The sequence below is a fragment of the Panicum hallii genome, chromosome 8 (assembly GCF_002211085.1).
Source record: "Panicum hallii strain FIL2 chromosome 8, PHallii_v3.1, whole genome shotgun sequence".
NCBI classification, from domain to species: domain Eukaryota; kingdom Viridiplantae; phylum Streptophyta; class Magnoliopsida; order Poales; family Poaceae; genus Panicum; species Panicum hallii.
In genome coordinates this window covers 4490828-4513110 of record NC_038049.1, presented here as the reverse complement: position 1 = coordinate 4513110, position 22283 = coordinate 4490828, and the positions used below count along the sequence as shown (strand labels likewise).

General features: G+C 47.2%; 1 protein-coding gene across 4 annotated transcripts; it reads right to left on the bottom strand.

Moving 5' to 3' along the window:
- Positions 1-32: 32 nt before the first annotated feature.
- Positions 33-20870, bottom strand: LOC112902540 (disease resistance protein RPM1-like). 4 transcript variants are annotated; one of them, XR_003230602.1, is made up of 6 exons: positions 19887-20870; positions 19349-19467; positions 17534-19251; positions 3377-4476; positions 2964-3289; positions 33-2711 (listed from the first exon to the last, which is right to left on the bottom strand). XR_003230602.1 is itself a non-coding variant. In XM_025971662.1 (4 exons), the coding sequence occupies exon 3, from the start codon at positions 19195-19197 to the stop codon at positions 17551-17553; it is 1647 nt and encodes a 548-aa protein (XP_025827447.1). In that variant the 5' UTR covers positions 19198-19251; positions 19349-19467; positions 19887-20870; the 3' UTR covers positions 33-2711; positions 17534-17550. The 4 variants fall into 4 exon arrangements, 2 of the variants coding, with proteins under 2 accessions (XP_025827447.1, XP_025827448.1); XR_003230603.1 differs by having other exon boundaries at positions 20560-20870; XM_025971662.1 differs by lacking the exons at positions 2964-3289; positions 3377-4476.
- Between the last annotated feature and the right edge of the window lie 1413 nt (positions 20871-22283).

Genomic DNA, 22283 nt, shown 5'->3' with positions numbered 1-22283 from the left:
AAGTTCGAACTGATGAAATTTGGTATGGTTACCCGAATATTTATGGTTGCAGGTTTGTCCTCGCTGAAGTGGTAGTAAGTTTCGACGAGTCGATGTAGTACGTCTGGCAAGCAACAATGCTGCGGCTCCAGAGGCAGTTTGCCACAAGAACTGTGGTTCTTCTTTGTCGAAGGAAGGAGACAGGGAAAAATCAATTCAAGCTACGTACGTGTGACTTTCAATCCTAAATCTCACAAGTCAATTCAATTTCATGAGCCTGTTTTCAGTTTAACAATCTGAACTTGCATATTGATACTGAACAAACTTTGAACTGATGAAATTTGATGGAGAATTATTACCAATCTATGAGAGGTAGAAAGGCAACCATGTATGCGTTGCAGATCAGCTATGTTCAACCTGGATGGACTAGGGGGAGTTGCATCTGGCTGGCAATGATTCTGCAGGGCCAGAGGATGATGACCGGTGACCAACATCTACAAGCTTAAGGAGACAAGTCGAGAGACTTTGTGTGGCTTCATGGAATGGAGACAAGGAAAAATCTCTTTGGTAATACTAGGGGGCTGGTTGAAAGCTATGGTACAGTTTTCTTTGATAGCCACTGGATCACATCAACAGCCCAAGAAAAAGAGTACACTGGGTTGAAAATAAAGAGAGAGGGGACATACACTAGTGGCTAGGACAAATGAAATGTCACCCAAGAAATAGACTCCAACTATTGACTGACTAGAAGAAAGCGATTGACTTAATTGCCAAGGGTATAGTACTACTGTTCACATGCCTAGACCCGTCGTTAAAATCTCAAGGATCCCGTGCTTGTACGTTGGTACCCATTAGAGTCTGCAGTTATGAATCCAGTATCAATTATGCTACCTGAAAGAGATGTGGAAGAACATAAACCTATCAAAAGTAGATACATGAACCCTGCAGAATGCAGGTAATCAGTAATCTATGCACAAGGCACAACTGAAGTGAACCACCACAGCAGACCAAGCAAGGCAGCAACCTTGAAGCATATATAGAAATCAAACAGATGTTTATGATACTAACATCGTGTTACCACCGACCCAGCAAGCTGCATAATACTAATACCTTTATTTAGTATGTGCTAGCCAAGTTAGTAAATTTTTTTTTTTTTTGCTTCGCTTGTCAAGCAAAACTGAAGGACCTGCAGGAAAGAGAAAACCAACCACAAAGTATACTAGGTTCTGCGAAACCAGAGTGTGACAGGTTTTCAGCCAAATGAAAAATAAAGACTCAACTCAACCATTCTTGTTACAGACCTTGGAAATGCCTGGACCAAGGGAATTCTTTCCCATATGTTTTTCTTAGCTAATTGGACACAAACATTTCTAATATGACTAATCTTCATACACTTCTTTGCATTTATTTCACTCACTCTCCTGCCTATGCCTAGAGTTCAGTGCCACGAGGTTGGTGCTCCAATCTTGGGCAGTATGAAAACACTAGCATAACAAGGCTTTTCAGTGCAAAGTCAAGTATTTTGACTTGGCCAAGCCATGGAGCACCCGATATTCTTAGTTGTCGTAGTCGAAATGACGTTGTAGCTAAGCTAAATTTCTTCCTGTCATAAGCCTTAGTAAGTACTCCTACAATACAGCATTAACTATCTTCAGTGATCCAACAGATTCACTACAATAGCGATAAGATAAGAGCACATGTCACGTTGGACAGATATGTAAAATGCATGATAGACTCAATGGAACAGATGTTCACCTCCTCAGTCGTACCAAACCAAGCAGAACTCAACTACTCTTGCCTTCAGCATTCAACCTAAAACAGGACAGCAATGCGGCAACTGGCAGTAGAAGTAGAACCTGCCTGGGCATCGGCGAGCTTCTCCCGGTACGCCTGGGCGCGAAGCTGGTCGTGGTGTCTTGCAGCCGCGGCACCTGTTCGTTGGAGAGCCTCCGGAGGCCGGAGCGCCGGGTCGAGCCCGCCGACGGAGTCGACGAGGCGGCGCTAGCCGCGCCCGACCTATGCGTTGAGGCTGCACAAGTCCTCCCATGACCCCGCCGCCTAGGCTGCGGCCGCGCAGGAGAGAGGAGAGAGGAGAGGCGGCTAGTTTGGCCTGGGTCTGGGGCTAACTCCTGGGACGGGCTTGGAGCTGCGCCTGCGGAGGAGGCGAGCGGCCGGGCTCGGGGTGGGGAGGAGGGAGGTGGTGGAGGGGGCGGCGAGAGCCGAGAGCGGCGGCGGCCATGGAAATCGGCCAGTTGGGATGAGCGGAGGAGGGGAAAAGAAGGGGACGATGGAGTAGGAGACTACTTACATGTGGGCCATGCGCAGTTTCTTACAAGCTGGTCCCACATCGAAGGGGGTTGCTCTTTCATCTGACCCGTGACTAGGCGTAAATTAATATATACCTTCTTTACGCCAACCTTGAACAAAGGCGTAAATCCTTGAATTTGAAAACTCTCAGAGAGGAGAATGCAAATGGTGATGCCCACTGCCTTCATGGCTTCAAGTTTCATATCCAAGACGCATCGCATCATTACAAAAAATGATACAAAAAGAAGTTATGTATTCTCTCTACCAATTAGAATTTACATTGGCACGGCCTAAATGTGCGAATTTATAAGGCGGAAATTACAGCGGACCCATTGAACTGGTGTGTAAAATAAGCTTGCCGGCCCAACCTTCAGTTTACTTGTATTATTCTTTCACTGGTCCATTAACCTTTGCTCCTGCACCAACTAATTATAATCTTGTGAGGTATAAGTATCAGAAATTCATAAACAAATTAGAATCTACTAACCCATCAACTTGTGCTCCCCGCACAGGTTAGAAATTTCGATTCAACGATATGAAGAATAGTACAATATTTCTGACTGAAACTTAAATTATTGGCCGCACACAACAAAGAACATCACCAAATACATAATATGTTCATCAAAACGAGAAGTAGAGATTCCAGAAGTTTATTACAGATCTGGGAGATGCCTCACCATGAAGGACATCAAGCCAAATCTCCTCCTACCCGTGGCTCAAAAGAAACCCAATGCAAAGCACTCACTAGTCTCTGCACCAGTGACAAGTCAAATGACTAGGAGCACATAAATCACAACAGTGCTTGGGTTAAACTTGCACAATAAATTGCTTAAGAAATTCATATTGACACTCTCGGTCTATTCTGCAATCTGCAACCGTGCAGAATTCAGGTCCTTCCCTCGCTGCAGCAGGCGTGTCTCTTGTGCCATCGCTAGATATGCATGTTAAGAAACCACTGAACTGAACCACCAAATTAATGCAGAGCGATGAAGGCAGCACCAACCTGAAGAAAATGGAACTAACAAAACGTTTAGGAGTGATAATGTGTTGCCTCCGGGCCAACAAACAAGAAGCCACATAGAACGCATACCGTGTACTTGAACTCTGGGAATAGCAGCTATCATGCAGGCCTTCAGCCAACGAATTCATTCCCTTTTCTGGAAACAATTCTTCGCCAAAAGTTTTTCTCAGTTGACACAATCATAACCTCTGTAATGTGGCTAATCCTCATCTGTTCTTCCTTGCACTCATTTGCTTCAGGTTCCTCCCTGAGCATCTCTATAAACTCATCGGCGTTATCTACCCAAGACAATTCATCAAGGGCCGTAAGGTACTCTATGCCATGAGGGAAGCGCTTCAGTTCCGGACAGTACGCAAGCTCTAGCTCAACAAGGTTTTCTAGTGCACCGTCTGCTATTTCTATTTGGTTCAGCCACCGAGCACCCTGGAATCTCAGTGTTCTGAGTCTTGGAAATGACAGAGCAGATAAGTACAGTTTCTTCCCATCATATGCCTTTATAAGTTGAAGAAAGCATAGACCACGTAACACAACAAGGCCAGGAAACGAGTCTTCATCAAGCTTGGAGCCTATTAGAGTCAACCGAGTAAGATTCTTAAGGTGTGACCAGGATGTGAGGATCTGAGACACCTGCTTCTTTTCCAGCTGCCCTTCCAGTTTGAGTTTTGAAAGAGTTACGGGTAAACGGAGGGCTTCCCATGGTAATACTTCATTTTCATTTGATGCAGCAATTGACAGATGGACAAGGTGGCCCATTTTCCCGATGGCACCGCACAAACTTAAGGAGTGCTCACTTGTCACATCGCTAACTCCAAATGTTCTTAACTCCGTCAAAGCTGCAACATCACATATAGTCCCTAAGCTTGCTTTAATCTTTTGGAGGGCATGCAGTGCAGTCAAGTTTCTTATGCCCCTAGGAACCTTGCTTCCAACAAGAGATATAAATGGTCCACCTCTGGGCCACGCACCTGTGTACAGGTACCTAAGCTTCTTTAGTTTCGTTACGCTCTTTGGGAAAGAAAGCAGACCAGTAAAGCATACATCCAGTACTTCCAAGTTCTGTAATCTTCCAACTGCCTCAGGTAGATAAATAATACTAGTAGATCGAAGACCCAAAAGCCGTAGATTAAACAAGTTGAAGACTTCATTAGGTAACAACTTGATTTGAGTACCTTGCAGGTCCAAAGTTGACAGCATTTTTGAAGAATGAACGATATGCGTCAATAAATCAATATTAATATATCTCCTAAAAGAATGGATTGCACGGAGATGTTGAAAGGATCGATGGACCAAGAGGGGGGGTGAATTAGGCCTTTTTCAATTTCTAAAACAAGATAAAACAACCTTAACCTATGCAAAACTAGAAAGGCACCAATTCACCAACCGGATAGCTAAACAACCTACACAAGCTAGTTAAGATGAAAAAAGATAAAGCCTAGCAAGGTAGAGCTAACTAGTGATCCCTAAATCAAGCACATGAACAAATTGCATGAAAGATAATGCTTGAAATAAGTAAAGTGGACAAGGGACAACCGGATTTTTTCCCGTGGTATCGATGTGTTGGCACACACCCCTAATCCACGTTGTGACACTCACAAAGAGTATTGTCACCTCCCAAGTCACCAAGACGAGGGCGCTCACTAAGAGTCTCCGTTCACCATCCCGGTGTGGTGGAGATCAAGCCACGTACAAATCTCTTCTCCGGGCTTCCACAATCCTTGGCAAGCTCCGCGAGAATCACCTCGATCACCAAGATCGCCTAGGTGATGCCAATCACCAAGAGTAACAAGCTAAGGCCTTCACTTGAGCAAGAACCAATCACAAAGAATGGATGCACACAAGCTTCTCTCTACTCAAGTCCTTAATCTTGCTTCTTGAATGATTGAATGAACAAGTGTTTGAAATGTTGAAGCTCAAGGTGGCTCTTGACTATAGTATGAGTGTTTGGATGTTGCCTGGTGTCAAAAGTACTAGAATGACCCATTGGAGGGGTATATATGAGCAGCTCACACGAATAGAGCCGTTGGAGAAAAAGCTGCCAGAAAACTGCGTAGCGCCGGTTAATCCGACGTCCCTCCAATAGTCATCGTCGGTTTAACCGGTGAATGTAAACTGCCACATCTGAAAACTAGCCGTTACAGCTTGGGCAGATTAACCGTCGTTGCATCGGTTTAACCGGTGAGTGTAATCATCCATTGATCAACAGAAATACCAAGTCACTGGACAACTGCACCGCCGTCCAATTTCAAATAGCGTCGGTTTAACCGGTGAGTGTAGCTGTCCACTGATCAACTGAAAACCGAGTCTCTGGACAACTGCACCGACGTCCCTTTTTAAATATCATCGGTTGAACCGGTGAATTGACTTGTCAAACTCTGCTGACCTTGTTTAACCGACGTATATAAAACTTGAAGCGTCGGTTAAACCGGTGAATAGGATTTTTCTGATTTTGCCTGTTCTGACTTGAGTCTTGAATGAAATCCAAATATTCTTGAGATATAAGTTGAGAACCACTTATTTGAGCTTCTAGAAACCTGAGTGACCATTGTGTGCATCCATTTTCAAATGACCATGTCCATGCTCAAGTTACTAAGCCTAAACCCCTCTTAATAGTGCGATCACTACAAAACTATAAAACCTATACTAACCTAAGTGTCCTTCTCAACCTTATGACACTTAGGACTAGAAAGATCCTTAGTCTTGACATATTATAGAGTTGAATGCCGAGATCGTCTTTTTGAATAAAGAAAATTGGGGGCCTCTTTTGACATATAACCAAATGAGCAATAATGATCTATAAGGCTGCACAAACTCATTAGTCACAATAATGGTTGTCATTAATCACCGAAACATACCTTAAGGGCCTAGATGCTTACAATCTCCCCCTTTTTGGTGATTGATGACAACACAGACATAAATACCGAGAGAGCGTGAAGGATATGGCAAGAATAAACACAGGCAAACTCGAAAAGAAAGGAACCAAAAAGCTCAAAGGCTCAAACGAAATCCATAGATATGTCTCAAAAGCTCAGCATGCTCAAGTGACAAATGTACATATCCATGAACTAACATCAAATATAATACAATAAGAAACATCAAAAGTCAGATCGAGCTCTCTCTACTGCTACCCTCCCCCTGACTCCCTCTCCCCCTTTGGCATCAAAGCACAAAAAGGCTACTGATCTGAGTGCCGCGGGACGGCGAGGAAGCGATCCGGGTCATCGTCGTCGTCGTCGTCGTCGGACGGTGGATCCTCAGTGACTGCTGGTAGCTGCTGATCTGAAGGACCGGCTGGTGCTGAGCTGACGGGAGGTGTGGCTGTCGTCGAGGCAGTCGTCGAGGCCCTGGTGCTGGCACTGCCTGGGAGAGGGTCCGTGGAAGTAGTAGCCGGCTCAGCAGAAGATGTGTCAACATCTGAAGTGGTGAGTGCTGAAGCTGCCGGCTGTGAAGACTGCTGGGCTAAGGACACCTCTCCGCCTCCCCCTGAAGGTAATGACTGTGGTACTGCGGGGAGGCCAACTGACTGCACCGCTGTGGGTGACTCCTGGAAAAGTGAGGTCGCAGGCAGAGGAGAGAAGATAGGACGACTCGCAGACCCGAGAAGTGCTGACAGTGAGAACATGATCTCCGGAGTCGCGGAAGAAGCTGGAGCAGTAGTGGCCGGAGCTGGTGTGACTGCAAGTGGAGGTGCTCCGGTGCCCTGAAGGCCTGACTGTCCTGGCTGCTGAGGGGCGAGTCCGGTGTGAGAATATAACTGTGAAATCATCCCGAACATCGCCATCATGCCCTGCTGCATCTGCTGGAACTGAGCGTCCGTCCTCTGAGAGACTCTGTCGATAAGACCGACGAAACGCTCCTCAGTAGCAGCTCGCTCTCGGGCGGCCTCCCTCTGGATCTGTGCAAGCTGTGCCTCATGGGCTCTCCTGGCCTCCTCCTGAGCACGACGATCCTCTCTCTGCTGTGTGACCAGCTGCTGTAGGAGTGCGGTGAGCTCAGACGGCTGAGACACCTGAGACTCAGAAACTGTAGCAGTAGCAGCTGTCACTGGAGCTGGCTCTCCTGAACCTCCTGCCTCATGATCATGACTAGCTGGTGCTGGTGCAGGGAAGTACTCCTCATCCTCGGAGGAGTCTGACTCTAGGTCTGACCAATGAATCTCATCATCTCCTCCGGGAAGCTGTGCCTCGGCAGCAAGTAATGCCTCGTCCTCCTGGGCCACTCGGGCCTGAACCTCCGGTGACAATCGTGCCATGGCAGCTCTATCAGCCTGCCTGCCTCTCCTCCGGTCCGAAGGTGCTGTCGGTCTGTAGACGGGAAACCATGGGACCTCGTCCTGTCTGTAAACTGCACTGACGGGGGACTCAGCTGGCACAATCATAGAACAAATGAAGCTGATCCAGTGAGCATATGGAAACTGACGCACGACACCCATCCCGTCAGTGATGACATCCTCAATCTCAGCCAAAATGAAGTCAACAATGTCGAACGGCTCATGAGTAAGGATGTGAAGAAGCAGTAGCTGCTGCAGACCTGTGAACCCCTCTGGGTAGCCACTCCTCGGGAGCAAAGTCCTCCGGAGTGCCATGTGAACTGCGTAGGCCTCTGGGGTCAGCAGGCTAGGGACTCTGGCGTAGGAAGCAGGGAATGGCTGACGAAAACACTGAGAGATCGCCTCGTGAGAAGGTGCAATCCCGCCAATCATAGCCCTGCGTGGTGGATCTGCATCACCGTAGACCATCTCGTGCAGAGAGACGTCAACAAGGTCAACTCCAAGTATCCCAGCAAGTGTCGCTCTGGACAATCCAAATACCTGCCCCCCAAACATGAAGTGAACAGCTCTGCGCTCTGGGGCTATCCAAGCAGTGGCATAGAAAACTCTGACCCAGTCCTCAATGTATCTGTTCCTCTCAATCGAGAGCAACCTGGGCAGACCTCTGAAGTGCTCAAAGTGCTCGCGGACATCTGCTCCCCCTGCTGCTGTCCTCAGTGAAACCCAGTCAAGTACTCTGTGCGGAAATATCCTGTGGCCCCGCCTCTGGTAGGTCTCGTAGAAACTGGCCTGTAGAAGTGTCCAGAATCTGCGATCGACCCTGCTGTCTCGTGTCACAGGAAACCACTCCTCCTCCTGTACACTCCACCTGAGCCTCTTGACCTTCGCCGCATTGGCCTTGGTCAAGTTCTGGAGCAGTACGCCTGGCTCCAGACGCACGACAGTGTCCATGCGGAACACTGCGCGCTCGGCCGCTAGGGCCTCGGCTCGTCGAGCTGCTGCTGCTGCTGCTGTGGACCTGCGAGGCTCCTGTGGCTGGTGGCCTCCTCGCGTCCTAGGTCCGGTGCGACGCTCGGTCGCAGGTGAAGTCTCCTCTGGGGACGTCTGCCGGGTGCGGCCAGAACGTCGTAGAGCTGGTGACTGCTGTGTGGCCTGCCCCTGAGACTGCTCGGACTGGTCTGTCGCTGACTCGGACTCTGCCGCTGAAGCTGACTGCGCTGACTCTGATGCTGCTGCTGCGGCTCTGGTGGCCCTGGCACCTCTGACTCGGCCCATCCCTCTGCCTCTGCCTCTGCCCCTGGCTGCCGGATCTCTGATCGCGAACGGACGAGCACGTCCGGACGCCTGCTCCTCGGCGGCCTTAGCCACCATCTCGGCCCTCTCGGCCTCTCTCGCTGCGCGAGTCCGCTTGCGCGCGGGCTCCTCAACCACGATCTCCTTACCCTTTCTCTTGTCACGACCCATCTCGATCACACACGACGTGGCGCAACGAACTAGGTCAAGCAAATGGAAGCGCGGCGTGAATGCGGTGTAATGCGGCGGCGAGTGTGTGTGCAGAGGATGCGATGGCACGGCGTGGAAGGTGGCAGTGGTGGAGACACAATGTGTGGGCGTTGCTCGGGCGCAGGTGCGAGTGCGCGCGGGCGGTGATGTGTGACGGCGCGGAGGTGGTGCACGGGCGCGGCTGGCGCGCGGTGGAAGGCGGCGGCGGCGCAGAAGGTGCGCGGTGGAAGGCGGCGGCGGCAGCGCGTGAGTGCGGCGAGCGGCGGAGCGGAAAGTGCGCGTGCGCAGACGACGGCGGTGCGACGGGCGCGGGAACGCGGCGGCGCACGGATGGCGAGCGGCGGCGGCGCACGGACGGCGAGCGGCGGCGGATGGCGACGGTGTGACGTAGGCGGTGGCGAAGACGAGGGGTCGAGCAAAAACACGAATGCGAGAGAGTGGGTCATGAGCCGGCAAGAGAGAAATATGACATGTGGACCCCGCAGTTTTTCTTATCGCCGGTTGAACCGACGCTTAGGTTTTGAACACCGGTTGATTGCGTCGGTGCAGTTTACCAGAAACCCTGCCAAATCTGTGTCTGTACGCCGGTTGAACCGATGATCTGAAAAATGAACTCGTCGGTTGAATGATGCAAATAACAGTTGATTTTCAGGTCAGAATTGTGTTCTGTTCATCGGTTGATCCGATGCTGCAAACTTTGTATACGCCGGTTGAACGCCTGAAATGACTGAGCTGAGGCTGACACTTAGTAACGCCGGTTAAACCGATGGGTATAGATCCATTGAACGTCGGTTTAACCGGTGAACCCAAAAACCCACTCTCAGCTCACTTTTCTATGCTAAGTCCAATGAACTTATAAGATTCAGCTAAACTCAAGTTAATGGACTTGCATAGGCGACTTTACCCCTCAAAATAGGATAGCTTAATAACTTTAAATAGTTTTTCTTTTCAAGATCAAGGTTAAGTCGCAAAAGAGACAAAGCGCCAATTTAAAATGTATGAGCCATGTCATAGGAATATTGAAGGAGGAAAGCTTCAAACTCACAATGACATTGCTCACTAGGCAATAACGCACCTAACACTTTACTCTTTTCACTTCTCAAGAATTAAGATCTTGCACGTAAAACAAGTCTCATTTTCATCAAGTGATCTCCTTTGTGACTTTTACGCATGCAATGATAATGCAAATTACAAACACATGCGAAAGGAAGGTAAACATGAGATGCACAACTATATGACAAGAAATGCATAACGAGAATTTAAGATCTACTTGTCAAGTTTGATCCCACGGAAAGCTTCATCATGATGAGCCTTTCTACAAGCCTAGAGGAAAACAAGTGGACCACCACCTCTAGCTAAACCCTTGCTCATCACTATCTTACCATGGTTAGACAAGAGTCCTATATGTATGCATTTTTCTATATGACATGGCAACTTACATGACGTTTGCCGCATCTAACACATTTAGCTCATTTCTTAGCCTAACAAAGGTACTCTCGTCTAAAGGTTTTGTGAAAATATCCGCCAATTGCTCCTCGGATCTCACACCTTGAAGGGAAATGTCCCCCTTGGCTTCGTGATCACGCAAGAAGTGATGGCGAATATCAATGTGCTTTGTGCGAGAGTGTTGAACCGGATTCTTGGCAATTTTTACGGCACTTTCATTGTCACAAAGGAGTGGTATTCTTCCTAGTTTCACACCAAAATCCAAAAGGGTTTGCTTCATATATAGAATTTGGGCACAACATGCACCGGCTGCTATATATTCCGCTTCCGCGGTGGACAAAGCCACGGAATTTTGCTTCTTACTCGACCAAGAAACTAGAGAACGCCCAAGCAAATGGCAACCCCCGGAGGTACTCTTGCGATCGACACGGCTTCCGGCAAAATCCGAATCCGAGTATCCCAAGAGATCTAAGCTAGCGCCTTTGGGGTACCACAAGCCTATGCTAGGGGTGTGCTTGAGATACCGAAGGATCCTATTCACAGCCGAAAGATGTGATTCCTTAGGGTTAGCTTGAAAACGGGCACACAAGCACACGCTAAACATTATATCGGGCCTAGATGCGGTAAGGTAAAGCAAAGACCCTATCATAGAGCGATAGAGGGATTGGTCAACCGGTTTACCGTCCACATCCAAGTCGAGATGCCCATTGGTTGCCATGGGTGTCTTGATTGGCTTACATTCATCCATCTTGAACTTCTTCAAGATATCTTTAGTATATTTTTCTTGATAAATGAATGTCCCTTCCTTCATTTGTTTGACTTGAAAACCAAGGAAGAAGGTCAATTCGCCAATCATGGACATCTCGAATTCCCTAGACATCATGGTAGCAAACTCATGGCTTAGTAAATCATTAGTTGAGCCAAAGATAATATCGTCAACATATATTTGACAAATGAAAAGATCCCCGTTGACGTCTTTTGTGAACAAGGTGGTGTCCACCCTCCCGATCTTAAAGCCTTGCATGATTAGGAAGTCACGAAGCCTCTCATACCAAGCCCTTGGAGCTTGTTTGAGCCCATAGAGTGCCTTGTGCAACCTATAAACATGATTAGGATTCCTCGGATCTTCAAACCCGGGAGGTTGCTCAACATAAACAAGTTCGTTAATAAAGCCATTTAAGAACGCACTTTTCACATCCATTTGATATAACTTGATATTATGATGTGAAGAGTAAGCAAGAAGGATGCGGATAGCTTCAAGTCTTGCGACCGGAGCAAAAGTTTCACCAAAATCCAAACCTTCGACTTGAGAAAACCCTTTTGCCACAAGTCTTGCTTTGTTGCGTACCACCACCCCATGTTCATCTTGCTTGTTTCGAAAGACCCACTTTGTGCCGATGATGTTCTTGTCTTTCGGAGGAGCTTCGAGGACCCATACTTCATTGCGGGTGAAATTGTTCAACTCTTCTTGCATGGCCATCACCCAATCCGAGTCCTCAAGTGCTTCCTCTATGCTAGTGGGTTCAATACAAGAAACAAACGAGTGATGTTCGCAAAATGAAGCATGCTTAGAACGAGTTCTTACTCCTTTGGAAGGACTACCAATGATTTGACCAATTGGATGATCCTTGGAGATGCGACCATGCTTCACTAGCGGTATTTGCGTGGATGCTTGTTGGGGTGGATCATGAGTGACTTGTGCTTGTGGTGGAACATTTTGGTCTTCTTGTTCTTGGACTTGGGGTGTTGGCGTTGACACATTTTCTTGAGGTAGTGGATCAACTTTATCTTGATCTTCATCCACTAGGGGTGCCGTGGAGGTGCTTGGTGTAGATGAGGAAGGTCCTCCCCCTTGATCATTGCCTTCATGCACCTCTTCCGGCTTGATATCCCCAATGGACATCTTCTTCAAGGCTTCTTCAATCTCTTCATCCCCTACATTCTCATAGCCAACAACCTCCTCTTGGGAGCCATTAGATTCATCAAACTCCACATCACATGTTTCTTCAACTAACCCGGAGGTTTGATTGAATACTCTATATGCTTTGGAGTTTGATGCATAACCAAGAAAGAAACCTTCATCACATCTACTTTCAAACTTACCGAGCCTTTTCTTCTTATAAATGAAGCATTTGCAACCAAAGACCCGAAAGTATGATATATTTGGTTTCTTCCCGGTGATGAGCTCATATGGAGTTTTCTTGAGGAGTCGGTGAGGATACACTCGGTTGGATGCATGACACGCCGTGTTGATTGCTTCCGCCCAAAACTTCTCGGACGTGCCATAATCATCCAACATTGCTCTTGCTAGGGTGATGAGTGTCTTATTCTTTCTTTCCACCACACCATTTTGTTGGGGCGTGTAGGTGGCGGAAAACTCATGTTTGACTCCTTCTTCATCGCACCATTCTTCAATCTTCATATTTTTGAACTCGGTGCCGTTGTCACTCCGAATCTTCACGATTGGGGAATTATATTCCCTTTGAGCTTTTCTTGCAAATGTCTTGAAGATTTCCGGAGTTTCACCCTTATCGCCTAGAAACATGACCCAAGTGTAACGTGAAAAATCATCAACGATTACTAGGCAATAGAGGTTACCACCAATGCTCTTGTATGAAGTTGGACCAAAGAGATCCATGTGTAGTAGCTCGAGCGGCTTGGAGGTAGATAACATCGTCTTGATAGGATGATGAGTTGCAACTTGCTTCCCGGCTTGACACGCTTTGCATAGCTTGTTCTTGTCAAAAGTGACGTCCTTTATGCCGGTGATCATCCCTCTCTTGTGGGCTTTCTTGAGGTTGCTCATGCCAATATGAGCAATTCTTCTATGCCAAAGCCACCCAAGAGACGACTTGGTGAAGAGGCAAGTCATGGTGCTTGTTTGCTTTGAAGAGAAATCCACCAAATAAATATTGCCATGCCTAAACCCCGTAAATACCAATGACTTGTCTTTTTCATAAGTCACTACAACACCATTCTTGTCAAAGGTACACGTTAGTCCAAGATCACACAATTGTGCAATAGAAATGAGGTTAAAACTAAGTGCTTCTACAAACAAAACATTTGAAATGGATAAATCTTTTGAGATTGCAATTCTACCCAAACCTAAGACTTTCCCCTTTGAGTTATCACCATAGGTGACATGTTCATGATCGCCGGGGTCTTCAAGTGAGGTGAACATGCTATCATTGCCGGTCATATGTTGAGAGCAACCGCTATCAAGTACCCAATGTTTTCCACCGGCTTTGTAGTTCACCTACACACATGAGAATTTATTTTTGAGTTTTCGGAACCCAAACAAGCTTTGGGCCTTGCACATGTGTGACAAGAGATTTTGGGACCCAAAGTTGCTTGGGGAGCTTCTTCTTCGACTCCTTAGCAATTTTGCCAATAAACTTGGCCTTCACCTTGCCCTTCACTTTACTCAAGAGAAAATGATTATCTTGAAACATTGATGAGTAATTCTTGGGTAATTTAGGAAGAGGACGTGATGGTAAAGTGCACTCCCTAGTGTGGTGCCCGGTGACTTGGCAATGTTGGCAATATGAACCAACTTCCTTGATGAAGCTTGTCTTGATCTCCGGAGAAGGAGTTGTAGCCATGTTTGGCTCCGAAGATGAACCAAGACCTCTCTTACCATAGTCACGGGCATTGTTGAAGAGAATCTCCTTGTGGATATATTCTCCCCTTGAGAGTTTCTCCACACTACTCTTGAGGCTTGCCACTTGATCCATCAATTCCTTTTCCCTAGAAGAGGCAAGCTTGGGCACAACATTAGTGGCATATGCATCAATGAGTAGGTCATCACATGAGGTAGAAGCATTGACCTTTTCAAGAACAACTTTCTCAAGACTTGGGTCAATTACTTCATAAGCAAATTCAAGTTCTTGATACTTGTGAGCCAACTCCCTATGCTCTTGTTTGAGCTTTTTGTGGCTCTCTTCAACTTGCTTAGCAAGTACAAGTGACTCATTATGCTTTTTGAGCAAGTCATTGTACTTACTAAGTAAGTCGGAGTGGGCAAGCTCTAACTTAGCATGAGTGCTCTCAAGAACTTTAACTTTGCCCTTTTCCCTCTTGATGACGGATGTATACTCATTGATGAGGTTAGTAAATTCATTAGGATCAAGCTCTTCATCACTGTCATCTTCACTATCTACCTCACATACCTTGGTGTTACCTTTTGCCATGAGGCACATAGGAGGCGGAGGTAGAGAAGGTTCTTCATTGGTGAGGGCGATGGTGACAATGTCTTCTTCATCACTTAAGTTTTCGCTTGATGAGACATCGGTCACCCACTCTTGTTTCTCCACCAAGAAACTTTTCTTGGTGTGCCCTTTCTTCTTTGGGAAGAGCTTGGTCTTCTTGTCATGGGTCTTCTTCTTCCCAAATCTCTTGTTTTTGTTCTTCCTCTCCTCTTCTTCATCATCGCTTGAATCATGGCGATGCTTACCCTTGTTATCCTTGCTTCTTTTGTCCGGCTTGGGGCAATTTGGACGGATGTGTCCTTTTTCGCCACAATTGTAGCAAATCTTGTTCTTGACATCCATTGGCCGGAACATTCCCTTCTTGGAGTCAAAGTTGAAGCCCTTCTTATTGATCTTCTCATTCAAGCGTGTGAACTTTCTCATCATGAGAGCAAGTTCTCCATCATCTTCAACATCGGATGAGCTCTCATGGTGATCATCTTCTTCATTGCTTGAGCTTGAGTCTTGTTTAACCATCTTGAGCTTGCGGGATTTGTTTGTCTTGGTCTTTAGAGCAATTGACTTGCTTGATGTTGGCTCTTCGGTCATACCAAGAATGCTCATTTCATGAGCGCGAATTTCGCCCACAAGTTCTCCAACTTCCATTGCGGCGAGATCCTCCTTTTGAAGCATAGCATTGATGATGTTATACTTGGGCTTCGGGAGTAGCATGAGGATCTTGCGGTTGATGGATGCACTGTCAATTTTGGATATTTCAAGTGCATTAATGTCCTTGACAATGACATTCAAGCGAGAATACATATCATTGCAATTTTCATGAGCTAGCATTTTGAAGGAATCATACTTAGCTCTAAACAAGTGATATTTTTGTTCACGAACTTTGGTGGAACCTTCATGTATTTCAATGAGCTCCTTCCAAATATCACTTGCTAGGTCCATGCCATTAACTCTAGCAAAGACCTCCTCACTAATAGCTTCGAAAATTGCATTTCTAGCTCTATCATTCCATTTTAATTGGTCGGGGGTGGGCTCTCCGGTGAATCCGACTTTAGTTGCCAACCACACTTCGGGGGCAATCGCATCAAGGTATGCGGCCATGCGAACTTTCCAATAGGCAAAGTTCTTGCCCTCGAAGTGAGGCGGCGAACCACCCATCTTGGCCATAGCTCTAGGCGGTGAAGCCTAATGATCCAAATGAGCAACGAGGCTCTGATACCAATTGAAAGGATCGATGGACCAAGAGGGGGGGTGAATTGGACCTTTTTCAATTTCTAAAACAAGATAAAACAACCTTAACCTATGCAAAACTAGAAAGGCACCAATTCACCAACCGGATAGCTAAACAACCTACACAAGCTAGTTAAGATGAAAAAAGATAAAGCCTAGCAAGGTAGAGCTAACTAGTGATCCCTAAATCAAGCACATGAACAAATTGCATGAAAGATAATGCTTGAAATAAGTAAAGTGGACAAGGGACAACCGGATTTTTTCCCGTGGTATCGATGTGTTGGCACACACCCCTAATCCACGTTGTGACACTCACAAAGAGTATTGTCACCTCCCAAGTCACCAAGACGAGGGCGCTCACTAAGAGTCTCCGTTCACCATCCCGGTGTGGTGGAGATCAAGCCACGTACAAATCTCTTCTCCGGGCTTCCACAATCCTTGGCAAGCTCCGCGAGAATCACCTCGATCACCAAGATCGCCTAGGTGATGCCAATCACCAAGAGTAACAAGCTAAGGCCTTCACTTGAGCAAGAACCAATCACAAAGAATGGATGCACACAAGCTTCTCTCTACTCAAGTCCTTAATCTTGCTTCTTGAATGATTGAATGAACAAGTGTTTGAAATGTTGAAGCTCAAGGTGGCTCTTGACTATAGTATGAGTGTTTGGATGTTGCCTGGTGTCAAAAGTACTAGAATGACCCATTGGAGGGGTATATATGAGCAGCTCACACGAATAGAGCCGTTGGAGAAAAAGCTGCCAGAAAACTGCGTAGCGCCGGTTAATCCGACGTCCCTCCAATAGTCATCGTCGGTTTAACCGGTGAATGTAAACTGCCACATCTGAAAACTAGCCGTTACAGCTTGGGCAGATTAACCGTCGTTGCATCGGTTTAACCGGTGAGTGTAATCATCCATTGATCAACAGAAATACCAAGTCACTGGACAACTGCACCGCCGTCCAATTTCAAATAGCGTCGGTTTAACCGGTGAGTGTAGCTGTCCACTGATCAACTGAAAACCGAGTCTCTGGACAACTGCACCGACGTCCCTTTTTAAATATCATCGGTTGAACCGGTGAATTGACTTGTCAAACTCTGCTGACCTTGTTTAACCGACGTATATAAAACTTGAAGCGTCGGTTAAACCGGTGAATAGGATTTTTCTGATTTTGCCTGTTCTGACTTGAGTCTTGAATGAAATCCAAATATTCTTGAGATATAAGTTGAGAACCACTTATTTGAGCTTCTAGAAACCTGAGTGACCATTGTGTGCATCCATTTTCAAATGACCATGTCCATGCTCAAGTTACTAAGCCTAAACCCCTCTTAATAGTGCGATCACTACAAAACTATAAAACCTATACTAACCTAAGTGTCCTTCTCAACCTTATGACACTTAGGACTAGAAAGATCCTTAGTCTTGACATATTATAGAGTTGAATGCCGAGATCGTCTTTTTGAATAAAGAAAATTGGGGGCCTCTTTTGACATATAACCAAATGAGCAATAATGATCTATAAGGCTGCACAAACTCATTAGTCACAATAATGGTTGTCATTAATCACCGAAACATACCTTAAGGGCCTAAATGCTTACAGATGTGTTGCACCAAATTGACACAAGGGCACAACACTGGAGCTTTGTATTGACAGTCGACGTGTGCCATCGGCTGAAAATGTCCTAGAACCCTGGTAAACTTTACAAAAGCATTCTTTCTCTACTTTGTCAAGAGCAATACAGCGTAAGATATCATGCATTCGGAAAGATTTCACCCGTCCAAACTCATTCTCCTTTGTGACTTGTAGTAGGCTCCGATTTACAAGCTCATTCAAGAAACCCTCTGCCACTTCTTCAAGTGTTCTGTTCTCTTTTTCCTTGATGAATCCAGCAGTAATCCAGTGCCTTATTAACCTCCTCCTCTTCAAATCACAATCCTCTGGAAATATTGCACAATATAAAAAGCAATTCTTCAATTCATATGGAAGATCCTCCAAGCTAACTTTCAGAATGGTATCAACACCATGGATCACATTTTTAGTTGACTGCAACTCTAACTTCTGGTACACATTTTCCCATTGCGAGTGTGTTGGGGGTTTGCAAGATAGTAGCCGGCCTATGCATGCAATCGCAATAGGCAAACCTCCGCACTTTAGTAAGAACTTTGCGCTCAAATCCTTTAACTCTGAAGGGCACCCTTTTTCATCATTATTGCAAAATGCTACCTTGCAGAATAACATATAGGAGTGATATTCTTGTAGCGGTTCAAGCTTAATCGAACAGTTATTAGTTGCCAAAAATGCAACTTCAGATATTCTTGATGTGAGGACAAATCGGCTGGTACAATTAGTTGGAAAGACAGGCATGATTTTGTTTATCCACACATCCTGTTCCCAAACATCATCCAAAACCAAGAGAAACCTTTTACCTTCAAGATGGTTACGGATGACTTCAACTGCTCTTCTCGTATCCATATTGCTTGAATCGACTGGGATACCAAACTCTACAGCAATTTTCTTAAGCAAGTCCTCAACTTGGTAACTCTTGGACACGGTTACCCATGCAGAAGCATCAAATTCTGGTTTCACAATCTTATAGACATGATCAACTAAAGTTGTTTTACCTATACCACCCATCCCCCAAACTGTGGTGATTTTAGGGCTCCTTTCTTCCAAATCACCAACTAGCCACCCCTTGAGCTTGGTTGCATGATCTTTAATACCTACTAGATCCTCTTCCCTTGCAAAACACAAAGTTTGATTGGTGGATTTGGCATGATGGTCGGTATTCCCAGTGTAGTTCTCCATTCCTGGCCTAGCATATCGGTCCCTCCTTTCTGCAGCTCCTTTAAGCTCAACATTGATATTATTGAGCTCGAGAGCTAGACGGCGCCAAATCTTGACATGCTTGATCTTCTTCTTTATCTTGACTGCAAATCCTCCATGTTTGTCACCCTCAAACTTGTACATGAACTCGTCGACAACATCCTCGATCCTGAAAGATAGTTCCCGGATACTCTCCACGAAGATGCCAGTGGTCTCATCGGTATCCTTGAACTTCTCTGAGTCACGCAGGTAAGCCTTTATGCTCTTCAGCTCCTGCTCGGCTCTGCGGATCTCACCAAAAAGGCCCTTGAGGGAAGAAACTTCCTTGGAAAGCAGGGATGCACTATAGGTTGCTGCCTCTTTCACCAAGATTTCTCCAAGCTTGCCAATCAGCACTCCGACAACAGCCTCTGCCATGGTAGTTAGTAGGGCTTACTGGAGAGCTCAGGCTTACAAGTGTACCACAATAATCTGAACCCCAAATTTCACAAGTCAACTAGTGATAGCTTTCAGCTCAACAGTATATATTTCGACAAAAGCTAACTGATGAAGTTTGACGAAGGTTTACCTTAATTTGAGAAGCTGAAGAACAAGCATGCGCTGCCGACCGGGCTTTGTTGAAGTCTCGTTCAAGTTCGACGGAGTGGGAGGAGTTGCATCTGGTGAGCAAAACAATGGTGCAAGGCCCTGCAGAAGCAGAGACTAACGAGTCAGCAACCAGTGCTTCGTTTCATCCCGTGTTGATTTTGCTTGTGCAACTACTAGAAAGCAACAGAGAGGATGGAAGGAGTAAGACAAATAATTGAGAAAGCAACAGTAATTGATTGTATGGTTGCAGCGCACTGATGACCGAAAGGAGCGGCTCGTTGAGACTTGCCAGATTCTACAGTCTGGAGCTATGCAGTCTTTCGAATCCTATAGATGATCTTTCATTATGTCTATCGGTCAATAATATTAAACAAATATGGAATGGTTACAAGGAAAAATCTCTTTGGTAGTACTAGGTTTAAAGTTCAAACTGATGAAATTGGGTATGGCTACCCGAAAATCTCTTTGCTAATACTGAACAAACTTTGAACTGATGAAATCTGATGGAGAATTATTACCCATCTATGAGAGGTAGAAATGCAAGCTTGTATGCGGTTGCAGATCAGCTACTTCAACCTGGATGGACTCGGAGGAGTTGCATCTGGCTAGCAATGATTTTGCAGGGCCAGAGGATGGTGACTGGCGACCAGCCGACCAAGTCATGGAATGAAGACAAGGAAAAATCTCTTTGGTAGTACTAGGGGCTGGTTGAAATCTATGGTACGTCTTCTTTGATTGCCACTGGATCACATCGATGGCCCAAGAAAAAGAGTACGCTGGGTTGAAATATCAGCATGGGTGCTGAAGGACCGACTTCTATTTCTTTTTCAGAAAATAAAGAACGAGGGGAAATACACTAGTGGCTAGGACAAATGAAGTGTCACACAAGACTCCAACTATTGACTGACTAGAAGAAAGCGATTGACTTGATTGCCAAGGGCATAGTACCACTGTTCACATGCTTAGACCCGTCCTTAAATTCTCAAGGATCCCTTGCTCGTACGTTGGTACCCATTAGAGTATGCAGTTATGAATCGATTATCAATCATGCTACCTGAAAGAGATGTGGAAGAAGAACATAAATCTGCAGAATGCAGTTAATCAGTAATCTATGCACAAGGCACAACTGAAGTGAACCACCACAGCAGCGCGGAGCTGGTGGTGGAGCACTGGAGCCTTGCAGCACGGCACCTGTTCGTTGGAGAGCCTCCGGAGGCCGGAGCGCCGGCTCGAGCCCGCCGGCGGAGTCGACGAGGCGGCGCTAGTCGCGCTCGACCTATGCGTTGAGGCTCCACAGGTCCCTCCCATGACCCCGCCGCCTTGGATGCGGCCGCGGGGGTAGCTGCGGCCACGCAGGAGAGAGGAGAGGCGGTTAGTTTGGCCTGGGTTGGGGCTACCTCCTGGGACGGGCTTGGACGCATGATGCTGCGCCTGCGGAGGAGGCGAGCGGCCGGGCTCGGGGTGGGGTGGAGGGAGGTGGTGGAGGGGGCGGTGAGAGCCGAGAACGGCGGCGGCGGCCATGGAAGCGGCCAGTTGGGATGAGCAGAGCAGGGGAAAAGGAAGGGACGGAGGAGGAAGAGATTACTAACATGTGGGCCATGCGCAGTGTCTTACAAGCTGGCCCCACATGGAAGGGAGGTTGTTCTTTCATCTGACCGCTACTAAGCGTAATATACACCATCTTTACATCAACCTGTAGCGAAAGGCGTAAAGCCTTCAATTTCGAGAAATTTGCTATTTCGCCATTATCAAAATTAAGCTTCGTCCGAATGCTATCTTTTCATCATTTTCAAATTTATTTTTGTAATTTCTCGCTTCTTTAGCTACTTGAACTGCCCATTATACCCCTGTCTCCTCCGGTTTGAATCGCCGTACTCCATGTCTCCATCTTCTTCATCTCCATCTCCATCTGTTCTTCTCCCTCTCCCTCTCTCTAAGGATGTTCTACCCCCCCCCCCCCTCCCCCGCCTCCTCTACGGATGAAGCAGCAACCAACAGCTCGTCCACCTCAGCCCCCCTGTCCATCTACTATTGCTGCACGGAGGCCGCTGCTGGAAGGTGAAGGCGACGGTGCCGTTGGCCGCGGCGAAGGCGGTCAGCTGCACGGCCGTGACGGCGATGGCCGGCGCGCGCCGGCGGTGGAGTAGGAACGGTGCGCCAGCGGGGCTGCCGGCGGCCAGGAGGAGGAAGAGGAGGGCCACGACACATGACGCCGCGGGGAGGAGTGATGGCTGGAGCGCGCGGCCGCGTAGTTCTGCGGCGGCAGCTCCGTCGCCGATCTGGCCATGGCGGCCGGGCCGGGCACGCGAATCTTGCAGGGGTTAGTAGTGGTGGTGTGGAGCAACTGCTCCCTGCTCCTCCCTTCTATTTGCTGCATGCTGCACCAAATCCATCGGAGTCACCAAGCTGCTGCTCAATTCAATCCCTCTCGAGCACGCACAGAAAAGCAGCAGTAGCACGCCAACTTTTATTCACGAAATCTTTGCCACATCCAATTGAAAAGCTATTCTACATCTACTACAGTACCTAATTTGTGTCACATTTGATTGATGCAATTTGATTGCTTCTTGATTGCCGGTAGTACGTTCGAGCAATGCCACCTTGTTCGTTGTCCCTCTCTTATCTTGTTGTCCACGAGCGACGCGAGCGTGATGTTGGCAAGGGGGTGGAAGCGGTTCTGTTGCTCATGGCGCTTGCTGCATCGACGGCGTAGCCGGCGCGCGGCCGCACACTCAGAGATTGGACGCACGGTTGAGACCGGGCGGGCAGCTGCATCGCAGCAGCGGGCGGCGGACAGCTAAGCTGTACGGTGCGCGGACGTTGCCGCGCGGCCGCGGCACGCTGGTGGGCGGCCTAGCTGTGTGGGCCGAGGAAGACGAAGGAGCGAGAGAGCGGCCGGATGACATGCGGATGCC